Source organism: Culex quinquefasciatus, chromosome 3 (assembly GCF_015732765.1).
Source record: "Culex quinquefasciatus strain JHB chromosome 3, VPISU_Cqui_1.0_pri_paternal, whole genome shotgun sequence".
Taxonomy (NCBI): Eukaryota; Metazoa; Arthropoda; class Insecta; order Diptera; family Culicidae; genus Culex; species Culex quinquefasciatus.
In genome coordinates, this window is record NC_051863.1 from 27,412,884 (window position 1) to 27,430,651 (window position 17,768).

A 17,768-nucleotide genomic window follows, 5' to 3' on the forward strand; every position below is an offset into this window, starting at 1 on the left:
TCACGCTTCCCGAGTTTTTCGCTCTTGCTGGAGAGATGCTCACGCGCTTTCGTGCCTGCCGGAACAAGGCAGAACAATTCCAAGCTCTGAGTGAGCTTATGATGAAGTATATCTACAACGGATAAGCTGCCTTGTGCAGCGAAGTTTTCGACGTCAAAAGACAAAACAAACTGTGATCTAGTTTTAAGCTTTTCTATCTCTATCCTTTTCCTTAGCAAATTTAGAAGGTTTTTTTAAAATAATTTTTCCTTCTGTTGGCAAATCCATTGTTAGAATATCCAATTACATCAAAATGAACTATAGTACAAATCATAGTTGAAAGGTACTCCAAAACTCTATTAGGTTATAAGAATTACGGAATTGTGAATTGATTATTTACTAATAAAAACTAATTGAATTGAATTGTTGTTAATTAATATTTTTGAATGTCACGGGATTCTGCAGATATTTTCAAAATTTGAATTTCACGCTGTCCACGAAATCGTGAAAATTCACTTAACTATATCATTAGTCATTAAAGTTTAAATTTAAAATTTAAATTGAAATTTAATTAAATTGTTGTGCAATTGAACCACTGACAGTAGTTCAAAAACAATTGAAGAGAAAGTTGTTTTGATATTCATATATTTCAGAATAATTTTGATTTATTCAACCCTGTGAAAATTTAACAACTGACCTATTTTATAACATTACATCATTGTGATACTTGCGTCAACTGGAAAATCCTGAAAGTGACGAGATTACAAAACGAAAGACCTCTTGCCACTAATTACACCCTACCAATAAAGCAAATGTGTTTATTGCCTCCAAAGGCCGGCAAAGCCTGACCATGATCATTAGGTAGGCGCCGGCTGCTGGGGGCACTAAAACGCTTTTCTCGACAGCCACCGGCCTCAGACAGGTTTACAGCAAAAAAAAAAAAAAATCAACATTGGCTTTATACGGAATAAGTTATTCCGATAAACCCGGCCCCAGCAGTCCATCGTCACATCAGCAACGTTTATCGTTTTGAAATGTTACCTTGAGGAAATGCAAACTGCGGGTCTGCCCAATATCCAACCATCCATTGATGACCGCACATCCATTGGCCAAAACAAAAAAAATCAACGAACGATCCAATCACTAGCAGACTGCCGTTTTCTTTCCCAGCCCCAGACTCCAACCAAACCCCGCCAAGGCCTTTCGTTACCTTGACACGGAACTTTACTTTTGCTTTCTTTCCACGTCATTTCTTCGGGGGATTTTTTTGTTTCTTCTTGGCGGTGCCCCCGGGCGTGGCTAAACGGTCATCACGTGGTCTCCCCTCTCGCAGCAGGGGGAATACTCTCGATTTTAATCTGAATGCGCCACCGGAGAACCGGTTCTCGGGGCGCGAACTTGATACGGCGAAGAATTAGAGTCACGATCTAAGTGGGAATGTTCTTAAAACGTTCTGGATGAACTGTTTCTACGCGGGAGGAAATGGAAAATTAACGGTATTCTAGGGCTTTCAGCATCATTAATCAATTCTATTCGGTTTCATGAAGCGTTTAATTTAGACGACCATTTCTGGTTGATAAATCGGTCTTCTATAGGTTAACCCTCTACAACCCAAACCCGCCTCTTGGCGGGCTTCGATCTAAAAATTTACCAAAAATCAATTTTTCTACCAATTAGTGATTTTTATAATTTTCCGTTTTTTTTAATTTAAAGATTGATGTCATACTTTTTCTCAATTTTCGGGGAATCCTGGGACTTGGGAAAAAGTTTTAGACGGAAATTTTTACGAGTTTTTTTTTTATGAGAAATTCCAGCCCAAAACAGGAAATTTTTTTAGGTACTTTTTTCTCGACCCTATCCGATTTCAATGAAACTTTGTTGACATGTTATCCTAGTCATACATAAATCATTTTTGTGTATATGGAACCAGTTACACTCGGTAATGACATTTGAGAAGGGCGTAAGTGTTTTAAATATTTTTATATTTCGTAATTGAAATATTGATGTATTTCGAAGCCGTTGCATTGTATCAAAAAGTGGTCAAAGACAAACTTGTAGGAAATTTGACGGGATTACAAAAAAATACACTGAAAGAAAAAAACACTTCATTTTTATAAGATTTTTTGATTTTTAAATTTAAAAGTCAAATTTGAAGATGAGCCCACGATTTTTTTTGTTCAAAATTTTTGTGAAATTGCCTAAAATGTTACAAAAAGACTCACGAAAAATGCAGGATGGAGCAACTCTCCTAAAAAAATACAAAAAATAATTCACTGAAACCGTTTTTTTTGAAAAGTACTCTAATCGTTAAAATTAAAAAAAAAACGGAATGCGTAAACCAGCTTTTCAGACAATTTTATATAAGAGTCTCCATATTGACCATTGTTCTAAGTCCAATCGTTGTGAATTTACAGCGGTTTTAAAAATAAAAAGGTTGAAAAATGGTTTTTTGGTGGTTTTTGACAATTTCTTAATGACAGACTTGATTTTTCAGTCTCGAAAATATTTTTACCGGAAAGCTCGTCCAATTTTCCATGAGTTTGTCTTTGACCACTTTTCAAAATAACTCGTTTTTTGATGAGTTAAGCTAATTTACTATCCAGGTTACACTGAAAAAATATTAGATTCTCAGTTATGAGCCATGTAATTAGCTTATATCTGTAAGCCCATACATCCAATTGAAAAGTGGTCGAAAACATATTTTCGAGACTGAAAAATCAAGTCTGTCATATAGAAATTGTCAAAAACCATTTCTTCAACATTTTTATTTTTAGAACCGCTGTAACTTCACAACGATTGGATTTAGGACAATGGTCAATATGAAGACTTTTATGTAAAATTAACTGTAGAATCGACTTTCGTGTTCGGTTTTTGAAAATTTTGATGTTTAGAGCACCTTTGAAAAAAAAAAATAGTTTCAGTAAATGATTTTTATATTTTTTTTGGAGAGTTGCTTCATCCTGCATCTTTCGTGAGTCTTTTTGTAACATCAGGCTATTTTTACAAAAAAATTGAACGAAAAAAAGTCGTGGGCTCCCCTTCAAATTTGACTTTTAAACATAAAAAAATCTCATAAAAGTGAAGTGTTTTTTACTGTCAGTTTTTTTTCGGAAAGCCCGTTTGACCACTTTTTGATACAATTCAACGGCTTCGAGATACAGCAATATTTAAATTACGATTTACAAAAATATTTAAAACACTTACGTCCTTCTCAAATGTCATTATCGAGTGTAACTGGCATATTCATATACACAAAAGTGGCGTTTATAAGCGTAGGATAACATGTCTACAAAGTTTCATTGAAATCGGAGAGGGTCGGGTATAACTGATTCCCTATTTGACATGGAATTGCTCATATTTTTGAAGAGAAAGTTTTTGCTTTTGTATTATTCTCTTCTACTTAAAACATTAGTTCGTTTTCTATCTCTCATTTTTTTCAAAGATCGGAATCAGTGTTGAAATGAATTAATCCTACGAATTCAATCACTTCCCACACGCAACTTGTCGCGAGGATCCAACCTATAAAACCAACGTCAAATCAGGAAAGCAAACATCCAATCCATTACACGACACTCATTAAATCTTCTCTCGTGCGACCACCAGCCAGTCTGCGAGTCTTCGAGGAGATTGCTCATATTGAAACCACCTTCACGTGCCGTATAAACTGCGGAATAAAAATTACAAGGAAGAAATCATAAAAATAATCACGGCACCGGTAACCGGCTTGCAAAGCAAAACTTGGTGCTTAAAAGTATGTCTGTGGGTGGATGGGCGAAGGGGAGGGGGGGGGGGTGCACTAACACCCTTCCACCTCACCTGTTGAGACTCTTCTCCTTAAAAGGGAACCAAACCCAAATGAAAGTGAAAACGTTGTATTATTTAATATCTGCATCAAAAACGCGTTGCGGAACGATGAATCTGGTTGGCTCGTGCTAGCTGCCACTACTTTTTAAGTACCTGTAGGTCTGGGCCGGTTAGTAGTGTAGTCGTAAGATGAAGGAATTAACTAGCGTGACGACGATGACGACGCCGAGTACGAGGCTTGGACGCCGGAAGTGATAGTTAGGACTGAGCCGTGAGGGGAACGAAACATAACATTTCAATGCTCACCGAGCGATGATCATCTGATCGTGTCGATAGTGTGCTTTAGTGAATTATGGACTATGTTTTTTTATTTAGAGTAAAATGTGCAATTTAGTTGTAAACTTTTCTAAATAGATTTGCTTTAAATGTGATAAATCTTAATCTAAATCTTCGGTTTAGTTTGTCAGATTTTTATACACTTTGAAATGAATAAATAATCGGCGATTTCAATAACAAATCTGGAGTTTTTTTTAAGGTCCAATAAACAAAATTTTACTATTTTACTTCTTGGTGTTGTTGAATACCCCTGACTTGAGGCGGTTCAAAAAACATCCAAAAAGTAAAAAAAAAAGTATTTTGTTTATTGGACCTTTAAAAAAACTCTGGCAATTGATATGTTCCGATTGAAATCAATTTAAACATATATATTACAAGATTTAAAGATTTAGGAGTTAGAAGAACTATAAAGATTTGAAAAAATAGACTATTTATGGAAGTTAAAAAAAAACATTTTAGGAAATAACTTAAATCTGGCTTTAACTTTATCATGATTAATAGATTTATAAAAAATCCCAACAATACTATTGGTTTTTTTATATTTTTTTCCCTTTTCTATTTTTTTTGTTTTTTTTTTATTTAAAACTTAATTTTACCCTTTGTGTTTTTTGAAGTTCGTCGCCATCGTGCTAACTTGTCGTACGTGCATTTTGGGCCAAATTGAGTTAAGAACGCCATTTTGTGCAGCTCACAATGCCTCACCTTTTGACCTTCACAGATCCCCAAAATTCGATTTCAATCCTGAGATATTCAACAAAAACCGAAAAAACTCCGTGCATTTTTGTCACATTACATATGAAAGTAGTTTCAATCTTGTCGTGCTATCTTGTCACTCCATGAAAATTGATGTAAGTGCGACAAAAGGCCAAAGGGATTTCAGGCCAGGAAAGTCAGGATGCGTTTGTCGCACGTACAAGCTAGACTACCGTAAACATTTGTAATTATAACTCGGGACTCCAGCAACCAACTTCAACCAAACTTTAGGACAATGCACAGAATGGTGAGCCAAACAAAACGTGTTTGTTATTGTTTACATTGCGTACTCTCGTTTTTGAATATTCAAGGTCAAACATTAAAACGCGTTTTTCTCGGAACGTCAAAATGGCGGGTGCGACAAGATAGCACGACGACGTCGAGTTGATACATGCATACAAAAGTATCTTTTAGTAACTTCACCAAACAAAAAAAAAAATGCAAAGGGGTGAAGTTCATACTATTTTACACTAAACAAGCCTAACCCGACAAACTTCGTCATGCCATTTTTTGTTTTTTAACGTATAACTTGTTTGCTTATTCAGCCTTCTGTGATCAAAATTTGAGTTTACGTAAATTATCCCATACAATCTGCAGATGCTCCGGAATCGGTCCCAGAGTAGCCAAAGTGGCAATTTTTCAGCATACAAACCTACCTTGGGCTTGCACGAACCTAACGCAACAAAAAATTGTCGCGTTCGAACAAAAACGTCGAAATTTGTGAAAGTGATCATAATTAACAAATTTGCTGAAGATATCAAGTTGATTACCCGAGCAGACGGAAATAACTTGGGAAGGTCATTTTTTGATATTGTGAGAAGATCGAAATATGTTATTGGGATGATCGGATTAGTTGTTAAAATAACAACAATCAATAACAAAGATTTGTTCGAAGAATAACTTAAACTGTTATTATGTTGTTATTGCAATAACAAACCAATAACACAGAAGGAATCATGAAGGAATAACAAGATTTGTTATTTTATGCGGAGAGGTGGAGCAGCATAATAACAAAAATTGTTATTGAACTGGTATGTCTCCATAACAAAAAAAGTTATTGTTTTGGTTTATTGGTAATTTGCAAATAAACCTGCAGGTGCCATAACTCCTCTGTACTAGTCAGGGCTGCAGAGTCGGGTACCTCCAAGCGACTTTGAATCCATACTTTGAAGACAACTCCGACTCTGGATGCAGGATAGCTCTCCAAAAATACCCGACTTCACAGATTCCGACTCCAAGTAAAAGTTGCTGAAAATTTGCTGAATCCGATGCAGTCTCCGAGGTCTTACTCCAGCTCAAACTTCCACGTCAACTCCGACTTCCGGGCTCTGTGAAAATAATTACAGTTTTTGTTATTCACACTTCAAAAATTCTCAATAAATAAATCAATTCCGTTAGGGAATATAACAAAATTTTAAAAAATGAACTCTTAAAAATTAATTTTATCGGATTAATTTTAGCTTGAAACCCCATTTCATGGCCAAAATAATGACCCTGACTAGAAATTGGTCAAAATTATCCCATAGTTCTAACCATTTTAAACAAAGACATTTAGGGGGTATATCAAATAATTAAAAAAATCAACTTTCGAAATTTCAACTTTTTAGAATAATTTCAGCTTAAGGACCCCATTTCATGGCCAAAATAATGATCCCGACAAAATTGGTCAAAATTATCCAGGGGGATGCTAACCGGCGGCCATCTTGGAGGCAGAGATCAATTTGACAACGCACACGACGCACACACACACACACACACACACACACAAACACGTTGCGCTCGAAAACAAAAACAAATCTTCCTTGCTTGTTCGACTCCTTGTTTAGATTTATTGTTCGGTCGTGTTTAGCTACAATGAAGTGCATCGTACCGTCCTGTACCACGGATTTTCACCAAATTCCCGTAGGAATCACGCAACATCGGTTCCCTGTTGACGAAATCCGCCAAGCTCAGTGGTTTGAAGCTATTCTCGCGGCCGAAAACTGCCATCCAAACGTCCTATCAACGGTCAACTTTAAGCGTGATCGAATTTGTTCGAAGCATTTTCACATCGCATTCTTCTATAAAGTGAACGATCAAATAAGGTTGTACAAACATGCAACGCCATTCGCAGAACCGCAACGGAACAGACCCAACAGGTATGTTAAAAAGCTCAATTGTGAATTGAATTATAACCATATTATAAAATGTACAGCGTCACCGAGGCATCAGTAGCGGCTCGGGCAGTCCCACATCCGTACATCGCTGCCTGCAGACCAGGTGCGGTGAATGCGGGGTCAGCAGCGACAGTTAACAATCAACCAGTTAGCGGCGACCTTCCCGAAACCGATGTTCCAATCGCTGGGCTTTCGGTGGCATTGCACGGCCGTCGAGGTCAACGAGTTCCCGCTAAAACTTTGCCTAACTCAGGCCACGTCGCCGTGTCCGGTGTCAGCTATCGGATTGCTGATCCATCCGTCCGTCCAGCTCAGCCGGTCATCCACCAGAGATTTAATCCCTACGCTACCCGCGTCGTGCATCCAGTGCCTCGTTCGGGCCGCGCCGCTATCCCCGGTACAGGCATTCGGGATGCTGCCATTGGCCATGGGCCATTGGTGCGGATAAACGGCGACCCGGGTCAACAAGCGTTCTGTAACACCGTACTCGGATTGGGTACTGTGAATGACATTCCGAACACACACATCGGCCGTACAGGTCAACAAGTTCTCGCTGACAATAGGCCAGGTCACGTAACCATTTCCGGTGTCAGCTATCGGATTGCTGATCCATCCGTCCGTCCAGCTCAGCCGGTCATCCACCAGAGATTTAATCCCTACGCTACCCGCGTCGTCCTGCCATTGGCCATCGGCCATTGGTGCGGATAAACGGCGACCCTGGTCAACAAGCGTTCTGTAACACCGTACTCGGATTGGGTACTGTGAATGACATTCCGAACACGAACAACTGCCGTACAGGTCAACAAGTTCTCGCTGACAATAGGCCAGGTCACGTAACCATTTCCGGTGTCAGCTATCGGATTGCTGATTCATCCGTCCGTCCAGGTATGTTTTTAACCTATACCCCATCCCTGTTAAATATCCTTTACCTTACCTAGGCCAAGCCGCCATTCACGGAACAGACATTGATAATGCTAGACCATCGGCGACGTTGAACAGCCGTCCGGGGCAACAAGTTTTCATCTCAACCGCCGTCGCCGTCCCCGGCGTCGTCCATCGGAATATCAGTCCAGCAGCGACTACGCGCAGCCATTCAGTTCACCAGCTAGTTCAACCAGTCGTCGAAATCAGTGTCGCACTTCCGGGTGAGGCCCCTGACCAAGAAGCCCGCGCAAATGAGTATCCACCGGCTTCTAGACCATCGGCATTTGATGACCCCGTCCCTCTTTGTGACGTTGCTGATCGAGTCCAGCAACCACCTAAGCCGGACTTGGTGTTGCAGCAACGTAACAGGTTAGAAATTTTATAGCAATTAAGTTTAAATGATTTAACGTTCAAATATTTTAGGACGATCCGCTACGCTGGCGACTTGCACAACAGGACAGTGTCGAAAGAAGATGCGGCAAAAGCTTTGCCAAAGTTCCAGATTCAGCTGGAAAAGTACCGAAAGATCATCAAAAGGCTGCGATGCCAAGTACATCGTCTCAAGAAAAAGATAAATAGCAGCGAGGAACTTTTGAACACATTGCAAAGGAATAACTTGCTGGATCAACAGCAATCCACGGTATGTTTGAATATTTATAAATTTACTGAAGAGAGCTAATCGCATTTGTTTCATAATTTAGGATCTTTCTCTCAACGATGAGTTGTTCAACGAACTCCGAAATCACCGACGTGGCAAAGCTTACAGCGTGCAGCTTAGAAACTTCGCAACTTCGTTGCATTTTTGCTCCGCTAAAGCATATGACTTTGTACGCAAAGCGTTTAACAATACTCTTCCTCACCCTCGTACCCTGACTCGCTGGTATGTGACCGTCAATGGAGACCCCGGCATCACCAAGGAATCGCTGGAAGTTCTCCGAGGAAAGGCGGCGACTAATGCTGAACAGGGAAAGGAGTTACTCGGGATTCTGTTGATGGACGAAGTCGGTATGCGACAACAGGTCAAATGGGATCGACACGCGACGAAGCTGAACGGGAAAGTACAAAAGGAGTTCGCGAAGTCTTTCGGCGAAGTTGAAGCAGCAAAAGAAGCCTTGATGTTCATGGTGACTGGCGTGGAGGAACCCTTCAAGATACCTGTTGGATATTTTTTGATAAATGGAATCTCAGCAGAGGCCAAGCCAAGGGGTTTCCAGCATCAAGGATTACTGACCAGTCTAAATGGAATTACCAGGATTACTGACAATATATCATGAATTACTATGATTTCCGAGAATTATTTCGGATTTCCAGAAACCACGCAGAATTGCTCAAATTTATAACAATAACTTGGAATTACTGCCTAGCTTCCAGCATATTGAGAAAAATCTTTGGAATTGGATCGAATGACAGCTGTCAAACGCACAAAACCATGTGCTTGGCAATAGTGCGTCCAACCCGGGAAAAAATTCCCGGGATTTTTATATGTTGTACGGAGAATTCTCGGAATCAAACAAAAACATTATTTGATCTGGGAATTACATAAGTATTACAATTTATAAGTTTAAACTTTTCTAAAATTTTACATTAATTGGTATCATTTTATTTGTAGTCATTTTTGTTTGTTAGCCATCTTAAACCATTTTTTTAAGCTGTTTTATTCATGTCATATATAAATAAATAAAAAAAATATAAGATACTTATTTAATTTGAATTAGAAATGTTGTGCACATAAAATTCAAAGCACAACAAAGAACAACAAAAATTTGTTTAAGTTATCAAAAAACTGCTATCCTTGTTTGGATTGATATCAATAGTATTGAGCTAATTCTATAAATTTAAAGCTTGAAAAACATAGCAAATAAAAAGAAAACATAGATATTATGACTTTTCAAAAACTTCCCGGGAATATATAAATATATTCCCCGTTTTCCCGAAACTCAAAACCTGGCAAAATTAGACGTCCTGCTTCGAAATCATCGAAAAATTGGGTAACCATCAACATCAGTGTGACAACTGATTTTGGCGATTTTGGCTTTAAAACTATCTAAAAGTGCTATCCTTGTTAAGATTGGTAATAATAATATTGAGCTAATAGTATGATTTTAAGGCATGAAAAACATAACAAATTTAAAGATAACATAGATTTTACGACGTTTTCAAAAATTAAAAATATTTTTTCCGTTTTCCGGGAAACTCGAAACCCGGGAAAATTGGACTTGGAAATCATCGAATAATGGGGTAATAACAACATCAGTTTGACAACTGATTTTGACGTTTGAGTGTTTTTCATCCGAATACATTTGAATTAGAGAACATCCGAATTAGCGGACATTCTCAATCCGCTCTGTACTTCTTACAACCATAAAAGGCATCAAGGAAAAGCATTCTACCAATTTACCTTTAAAGAATTACTAGTAGTTACTTCACAGAAAAAAATATGGTAATATTCAACAGGAAATGGTGACAGATCTTGTGTCATAAAAAATGATTAATTTTACTTCAGAAAATGATGAATTTTCATCAGTTTTTGATGAATATTCATCAGGTTCACATTTTTACACATTTAAATGTATTATTACTAAAAAAAGAGGTAATATTCAACCAACCAAATTTTCAACATTCCAAAATTCAACTTTTTTCTGTGTTGAATTGATGTGAAATGCACGAATTACTGAGTAACTATGGAATTACACGTATTACTACGGAATTACTAGGTAATTCCAGAATTACAGGAATTACTGCAGAATTGCGAAGTAATTCTGGAATTACTGAATTACTTACTTAAAATCCGAATGATCCCGTACTAGCTGGTTTCTTACATGAAAATTAAGAGGCATTTAATAGAATCATAAAAGGTTTATCGAAATTATCTTTTCAACAGTTGTTTTCTATTATTTTATTATTTTCCGAAGAATGTTTTCACAAAAAAAAGAATCATGGAATTACCAGGATTACTGGGATATATTAAGAATTACCAGGATTACTCTGGAATTACTCAATAAATCTGGAATTACTGAATTACTTGCTCAAATTCCAAGTAATTCCGGATTAGTGACCAGTCTGACACGATGCTGGAAACCCCTTGGGCCAAGCGTGACCTAGTGAACACGGTTCTCATCGCACTCCACGAAGCAGGTGTAAAAATAATTGCCTTCGTGTTTGACGGAACCCAAACAAACATAACAACTGCTAACCTGCTCGGATGCCACCTTAAGATCAGCCCGAACCATCCCATGGTAACCAAGTTCGAGCACCCGTGCGGGACACACGATGTTCATGTCCTTCTGGATATTGTACATATGCTTAAGCTCATTCGTAACACTCTACACAAGCGCAAAGTTATTCTAACTCCTGACGGAGAAGCCAAATGGGAGTTCCTCGAAAAACTCAACAATTTCCAAAAGGAAAAAGGTGTCAAACTCGGAAACAAACTATCGGATAATCACATTCATTTCACAAAGTCTAAGATGAAAGTCATTTACGCTGTACAAACGATAAGCAACGGTTGCGCACACGCCCTGGAAGTCCTTCAACCTTTAATGGCAGAATTTGCAGATTGCCACGCGATGGTCAAGTTTTTGAGAACGTTCAACAATTTATTCGACGTGTTCAACTCGATGAAAGAGGATTCTACTGGATTTAAGGAGCCTCTTACGAAGGAGAATTTTGAAAACAGAGCCGAAATGTTTAAACAAGCAGAGCAATACATCCGCGACCTCAAATTTGAAGATGGCTCATCAGTGGTGACCTCGAAGAACAGAACCGGATTTTTGGGGTTCATTGTGGCGATGCACACCTTCACCGATATTTTTCGAACGTACAGCATAAATTCGAAAGTCCTCTTGAAAATTTTTACCTATCGCTTCTCGCAAGATCATCTTGAAATTTTTTTCGGCACTATTCGATCTAAGTCCGGATGCAACAACAACCCCAACGCTGACCAGTTGAAAGCTATCTACAAGAGGTTGATTAAAAATAATCAGATTATATCTTCCGCCAAAGCAAACTGCACAGATTTCGATCAAACCATCAACCTCACCGCTCAGCACGTTGAAGAACAAACTGCAAGCAGTTCAACTGCAGAACTGCAAACCGCTCAGCACGTTGCAGAACAAGCAGGAAATCTTTCGCTCGTCCTGCTCCGGGAACAAGCCTTGCAGATAAAGGCCAAGATTCTTAGCAAGCTGATATGCCCGACGTGTTCTTCCAACTATTCAGATTTGCCGTCTATTATTGCCATCTGTGAAGTCACGGAACGAATTTTTCTAGTAAGTTACATCTTAAGTTGTTCTTTGAATAACTAACTTAAAACAACTCTCATAACTTTTCTTCCAGGAGTTGACAAATCACAAACACAACGCTGATATCGAAGAGTTGTACGAAGAAATGGTGTCGCAGTCGACTCTACAAGCTTCGACTTTCGATGATTTATCCGAACATCAGAGTTGCCGGGACCATGCAGTGCTCGTTGTCGTTACCGAATATTTGCACACGCGGATTGACAACTACGTCCCTGCAATGATCAAATTCAAGCCCAGCAATCGACCCCAACTGACAAAGCTGATCATCTTCGAAGGACATTAAGTTCTGCTTTATTTTCGTTGTGACTTTGTTATTAAACACCCAGATATTAAATGCCTTGTTTTTTTTTATTTTACTTTCATTAATTAACTTAACTAATTTCAAGCAACTCCGAATCATGCCGGATGAGATTTTAATAGGTATGCACTTTGGCCGATGCTTGCCGATGCCGATGGTTTGCTGTCGCTGGTGGCGCTTCTCAACGTTCCCTTTTCGATCCAGGTCGTCTTCGTCCGAAGAGGACGTTTCTTGTATCGTCGACGTGGTTCTGAAAAGCAAAAGAAAGGTTAACAAAAGAGGCACAACTATACCTTGAGAGAAACTTACAACACACATTGCCCTAGTGTGTGACTTTGACTAGCTCAATCCGGCGCACGAGAGACCCCAGTGAAAGCTCCTCCGGTTTGTTGTCCACTTCGTGAGCTTCCCGTTCTTAGTAACTCCGTAGCAACTTTTCCGGGTCGTCTTTAATTTGCAGCTCTAAAAAATCGAACATTTCGAATAAGACACCAGGTAATAAATGCACCATTTCTATGGTTGCAGAAATAAAACACAACTTACATTTTCTATCGCAGCTTGCTTCGCCGCCAGCCTTTTCAGAGACATTGAAAAGTTCAAAGAAAAATCAGTTAAAACTGTTAAAACGGTTAAAACACTATTTCATTAGCTTAAATAATCACACACTTAACCTTCCTCGAGCGAAATCAAATCACGTTTGTTTTGGTCCCGAAATTTTCTTTGTGGTGGTGTCGTGAATGACAGGTCTTTTGTTTCGGAGCCGAAGTTGACGGCTGTGGAGCCGAAACCGACAATTGATGATGGCTGCGCTGCAATTGCCTGTGTTGAGATACAGATGTCGCCCCCCTGAAATTATCCCATAGTTCTAGCCAATTTTAGCAAAGTCCTTCAGGGGGTATATCAAATTATTAAAAAATCAATTTTCAAAATTTCAACTTTTAAGAATAATTTTAGCTTAAGGACCCCATTCATGGCCAAAATAATGACCCCGACGAAATTAGACAAAATTATCCCAAAGATCTAAACATGTTTAACAAAAGAAAAAATAATAACAGATTGTGTTATGGACACTTAGAAACTTTGCCATTTGTGCGATTTATGGTAATTTTATTTCTAAGTCAGTATACCGAACGAATAACAAATTTTGTTATTAGGAGAGTTTTTGAAATGTATAACATTTCTCTTATTAGCGTGTTATTAAACATTTTCAATATAATATCACTTCAATACAAAATTTTGTAATTTATCAGAAACTGTTATTATTTTTTCTTCTTGAAGTTGAACTTCAGGATAAAATAATAACACTTTTTGTTATTTTAACAGGATTTGTTATTGAAATATTATTAATTTTGTTATTACCGTCTGCCCGGGTACATTTTTTTTATCAAGATTTTTCCATTCTTTTTTAATGGAACACCTCTAGTTTTGTATGACAATTTTCAACAAGGAACTTTAGATACAAGAACGACTCTGAACACACATGAAATGGTTGAGTAAAGTTTCATTAAAATAAAAAAATGCAATGAAACAAAACATTATTTGTGACTCAACTTTTCCACGGAATTTCAAAAAATCTTTAATTTTAAATCTTGTAATTAAAAATATCGAATTTGATTCCCCCTCAAAACATACATAATTTACTTGAAAATATTACAATTTTTGAAATTTGTAACTTTTATTTCTGGTCTTTAATTAAGCGAATTGGCTGTTGCAATTTTTTTAAAGTTTTAGTCTCTTTTCAAGCGATTCGTTCCAAAAAATCATGGGTCAAACAAATTATTTTTATCAAAACCTCAAAATTTCAATGACATTTTTAGTGCAATCACCTGAAAGCAATTTCAAATGCATTTCCCTGCGTTTATATTAATTCATCAAGTGTATTTGCGATATACCACAAAAATAAATCGATACAAAACAAATTGCGCTGGAATTATGTATTTTTGAAAACAAATGATTGGCAACTGACTCTACTACTGTATTATAACTTATAACTTTGAAAAATATTTGCGTCGACCTAAGAAGGTACCCGAGCAGACGGAAATAACTTGGGAAGGTCAGTTATTGATATTGTGAGAAGATCGAAATATGTTATTGGGATGATCGGATTAGTTGTTAAAATAACAAAAATCAATAACAAAGATTTGTTCGAAGAATAACTTAAACTGTTATTATGTTGTTATTGCAATAACAAACCAATAACACAGAAGGAATCATGAAGGAATAACAAGATTTGTTATTTTATGCGGAGAGGTGGAGCAGCATAATAACAAAAATGTTATTGAACTGGTATGTCTCCATAACAAAAAAAGTTATTGTTTTGGTTTATTTGTAATTTGCAAATAAACCTGCAGTTGCCATAACTCCTCTGTACTAGTCAGGGCTGCAGAGTCGGGTACCTCCAAGCGACTTTGAATCCATACTTTGAAGACAACTCCGACTCTGGATGCAGGATATGACGTCAACGACGACTTTAGCTCTCCAAAAATACCCGACTTCACAGATTCCGACTCCAAGTAAAAGTTGCTGAAAATTAGATGAATCCGATGCAGTCTCCGAGGTCACACTCCAGCTCGAACTTCAACGTCAGCTCCGACTTCCTGGCTCTGTGAAAATAATAACAGTTTTTGTTATTCACACTTCAAAAATTCCCAATAAATAAATCAATTCCGTTAGGGAATATAACAAAATAAAAAAAAGAACTCTCAAAAGTTAATTTATCGGATTAATTTTAGCTTGAAACCCCATTTCATGACCAAAATAATGATCCCGACGAAATTGGTAAAAATTATCCCATAGTTCTAGCCAATTTTAGCAAAGTCCCTTAGGGGGTATATCAAATAATTAAAAAAATCAACTTTCAAAATTTCAACTTTTTAGAATAATTTTAGCTTAAGGACCCCATTTCATGACCAAAATAATGACCCCGACGAAATTGGTCAAAATTATCCCATAGTTCTAGCCAATTTTAACAAAGTCCCTTAGGGGGTATATCAAATAATTAAAAAATCATCTTTCAAAATTTCAACTTTTTAGAATAATTTTAGCTTAAGGACCCCATTTCATGGCCAAAATAATGACCCCGACGAAATTGGTAAAAATTATCCCATAGTTCTAGCCAATTTTAGCAAAGTCCCTTAGGGGGTATATCAAATAATTAAAAAAATCAACTTTCAAAATTTCAACTTTTTAGAATAATTTTAGCTTAAGGACCCCATTTCATGGCCAAAATAATGACCCTGACGAAATTGGTCAAAATTATCCCATAGTTCTAGCCAATTTTAACAAAGTCCCTTAGGGGGTATATCAAATAATTAAAAAATCAACTTTCAAAATTTCAACTTTTTAGAATAATTTTAGCTTAAGGACCCCATTTCATGACCAAAATAATGACCCTGACGAAATTGGTCAAAATTATCCCATAGTTCTAGCCAATTTTAACAAAGTCCCTTAGGGGGTATATCAAATAATTAAAAAAATCATCTTTCAAAATTTCAACTTTTTAGAATAATTTTAGCTTAAGGACCCCATTTCATGGCCAAAATAATGACCCCGACGAAATTGGTCAAAATTATCCCATAGTTCTAACCATTTTAAACAAAGTCCTTTAGGGGGTATATCAAATAATTAAAAAAATCAACTTTCAAAATTTCAACTTTTTAGAATAATTTTAGCTTAAGGACCCCATTTCATGACCAAAATAATGATCCCGACGAAATTGGTAAAAATTATCCCATAGTTCTAGCCAATTTTAGCAAAGTCCCTTAGGGGGTATATCAAATAATTAAAAAATCAACTTTCAAAATTTCAACTTTTAGAATAATTTTAGCTTAAGGACCCCATTTCATGGCCAAAATAATGACCCTGACGAAATTGGTCAAAATTATCCCATAGTTCTAGCCAATTTTAACAAAGTCCCTTAGGGGTATATCAAATAATTAAAAATCAACTTTCAAAATTTCAACTTTTAGAATAATTTTAGCTTAAGGACCCCATTTCATGACCAAAATAATGACCCTGACGAAATTGGTCAAAATTATCCCATAGTTCTAGCCAATTTTAACAAAGTCCCTTAGGGGGTATATCAAATAATTAAAAAAATCATCTTTCAAAATTTCAACTTTTTAGAATAATTTTAGCTTAAGGACCCCATTTCATGGCCAAAATAATGACCCCGACGAAATTGGTCAAAATTATCCCATAGTTCTAACCATTTTAAACAAAGTCCTTTAGGGGTATATCAAATAATTAAAAAATCAACTTTCAAAATTTCAACTTTTAGAATAATTTTAGCTTAAGGACCCCATTTCATGGCCAAAATAATGACCCTGACGAAATTGGTCAAAATTATCCCATAGTTCTAGCCAATTTTAGCAAAGTCCCTTAGGGGGTATATCAAATAATTAAAAAAATCAACTTTCAAAATTTCAACTTTTTAGAATAATTTTAGCTTAAGGACCCCATTTCATGGCCAAAATAATGACCCCGACGAAATTGGTAAAAATTATCCCATAGTTCTAGCCAATTTTAGCAATGTCCCTTAGGGGGTATATCAAATAATTTAAAAAATCAACTTCCAAAATTTCAACTTTTTAGAATAATTTTAGCTTAAGGACCCCATTTCAAAAGCTTGACCCCATCGGGGTCAAAATATTGACCCCGACGAAATTAGACAAAATTATCCCAAAGATCTAAACATATTTAACAAAAGAAAAAATAATAACAGATTGTGTTATGGACACTTAGAAACTTTTCCATTTGTGCGATTTGTGGTAACCCGGGCAGACGGTAATAACAAAATAAATAATATTTCAATAACAAATCCTGTTAAAATAACAAAAAGTGTTATTATTTTATCCTGAAGTTCAACTTCAAGAAAAAAAAATAATAACAGTTTCTGATAAAATAACAAAATTTGGTATTGAAGTGATATTATATTGAAAATGTTTAATAACACGCTAATAAGAGGAAATGTTATACATTTCAAAAACTCTCCTCATAACAAAATTTGGTATTCGTTCGGTATACTGACTTAGAAATAAAATTACCATAAATCGCACAAATGGAAAAGTTTCTAAGTGTCCATAACACAATCTGTTATTATTTTTTCTTTTGTTAAATATGTTTAAATCTTTGGGATAATTTTGCCTAATTTCGTCGGGGTCATTATTTTGGCCATGAAATGGGGTCCTTAAGCTAAAATTATTCTAAAAAGTTGAA

The 17,768-nt window shown here is 36.7% G+C and overlaps 2 protein-coding genes and 1 long non-coding RNA gene across 4 annotated transcripts in view; 2 read left to right on the forward strand and 1 right to left on the reverse strand.

Moving 5' to 3' along the window:
* Positions 1–17,768, forward strand: part of LOC6043569 — a 53,572-nt gene that overhangs the window by 20,359 nt on the left and 15,445 nt on the right. The window lies entirely within an intron of this gene.
* On the forward strand, positions 6,712–7,571 carry LOC119770551. The gene is made up of 2 exons (XM_038265630.1): positions 6,712–7,010; positions 7,067–7,571. Exon 2 carries the CDS (start codon positions 7,141–7,143, stop codon positions 7,474–7,476), a length of 336 nt encoding a protein of 111 aa, XP_038121558.1. The 5' UTR covers positions 6,712–7,010; positions 7,067–7,140; the 3' UTR covers positions 7,477–7,571.
* On the reverse strand, positions 12,595–13,373 carry LOC119770552. The gene is made up of 3 exons (XR_005278887.1): positions 13,095–13,373; positions 12,861–13,013; positions 12,595–12,801 (listed from the first exon to the last, which is right to left on the reverse strand). It is a non-coding gene; the product is annotated as an uncharacterized LOC119770552 (long non-coding RNA).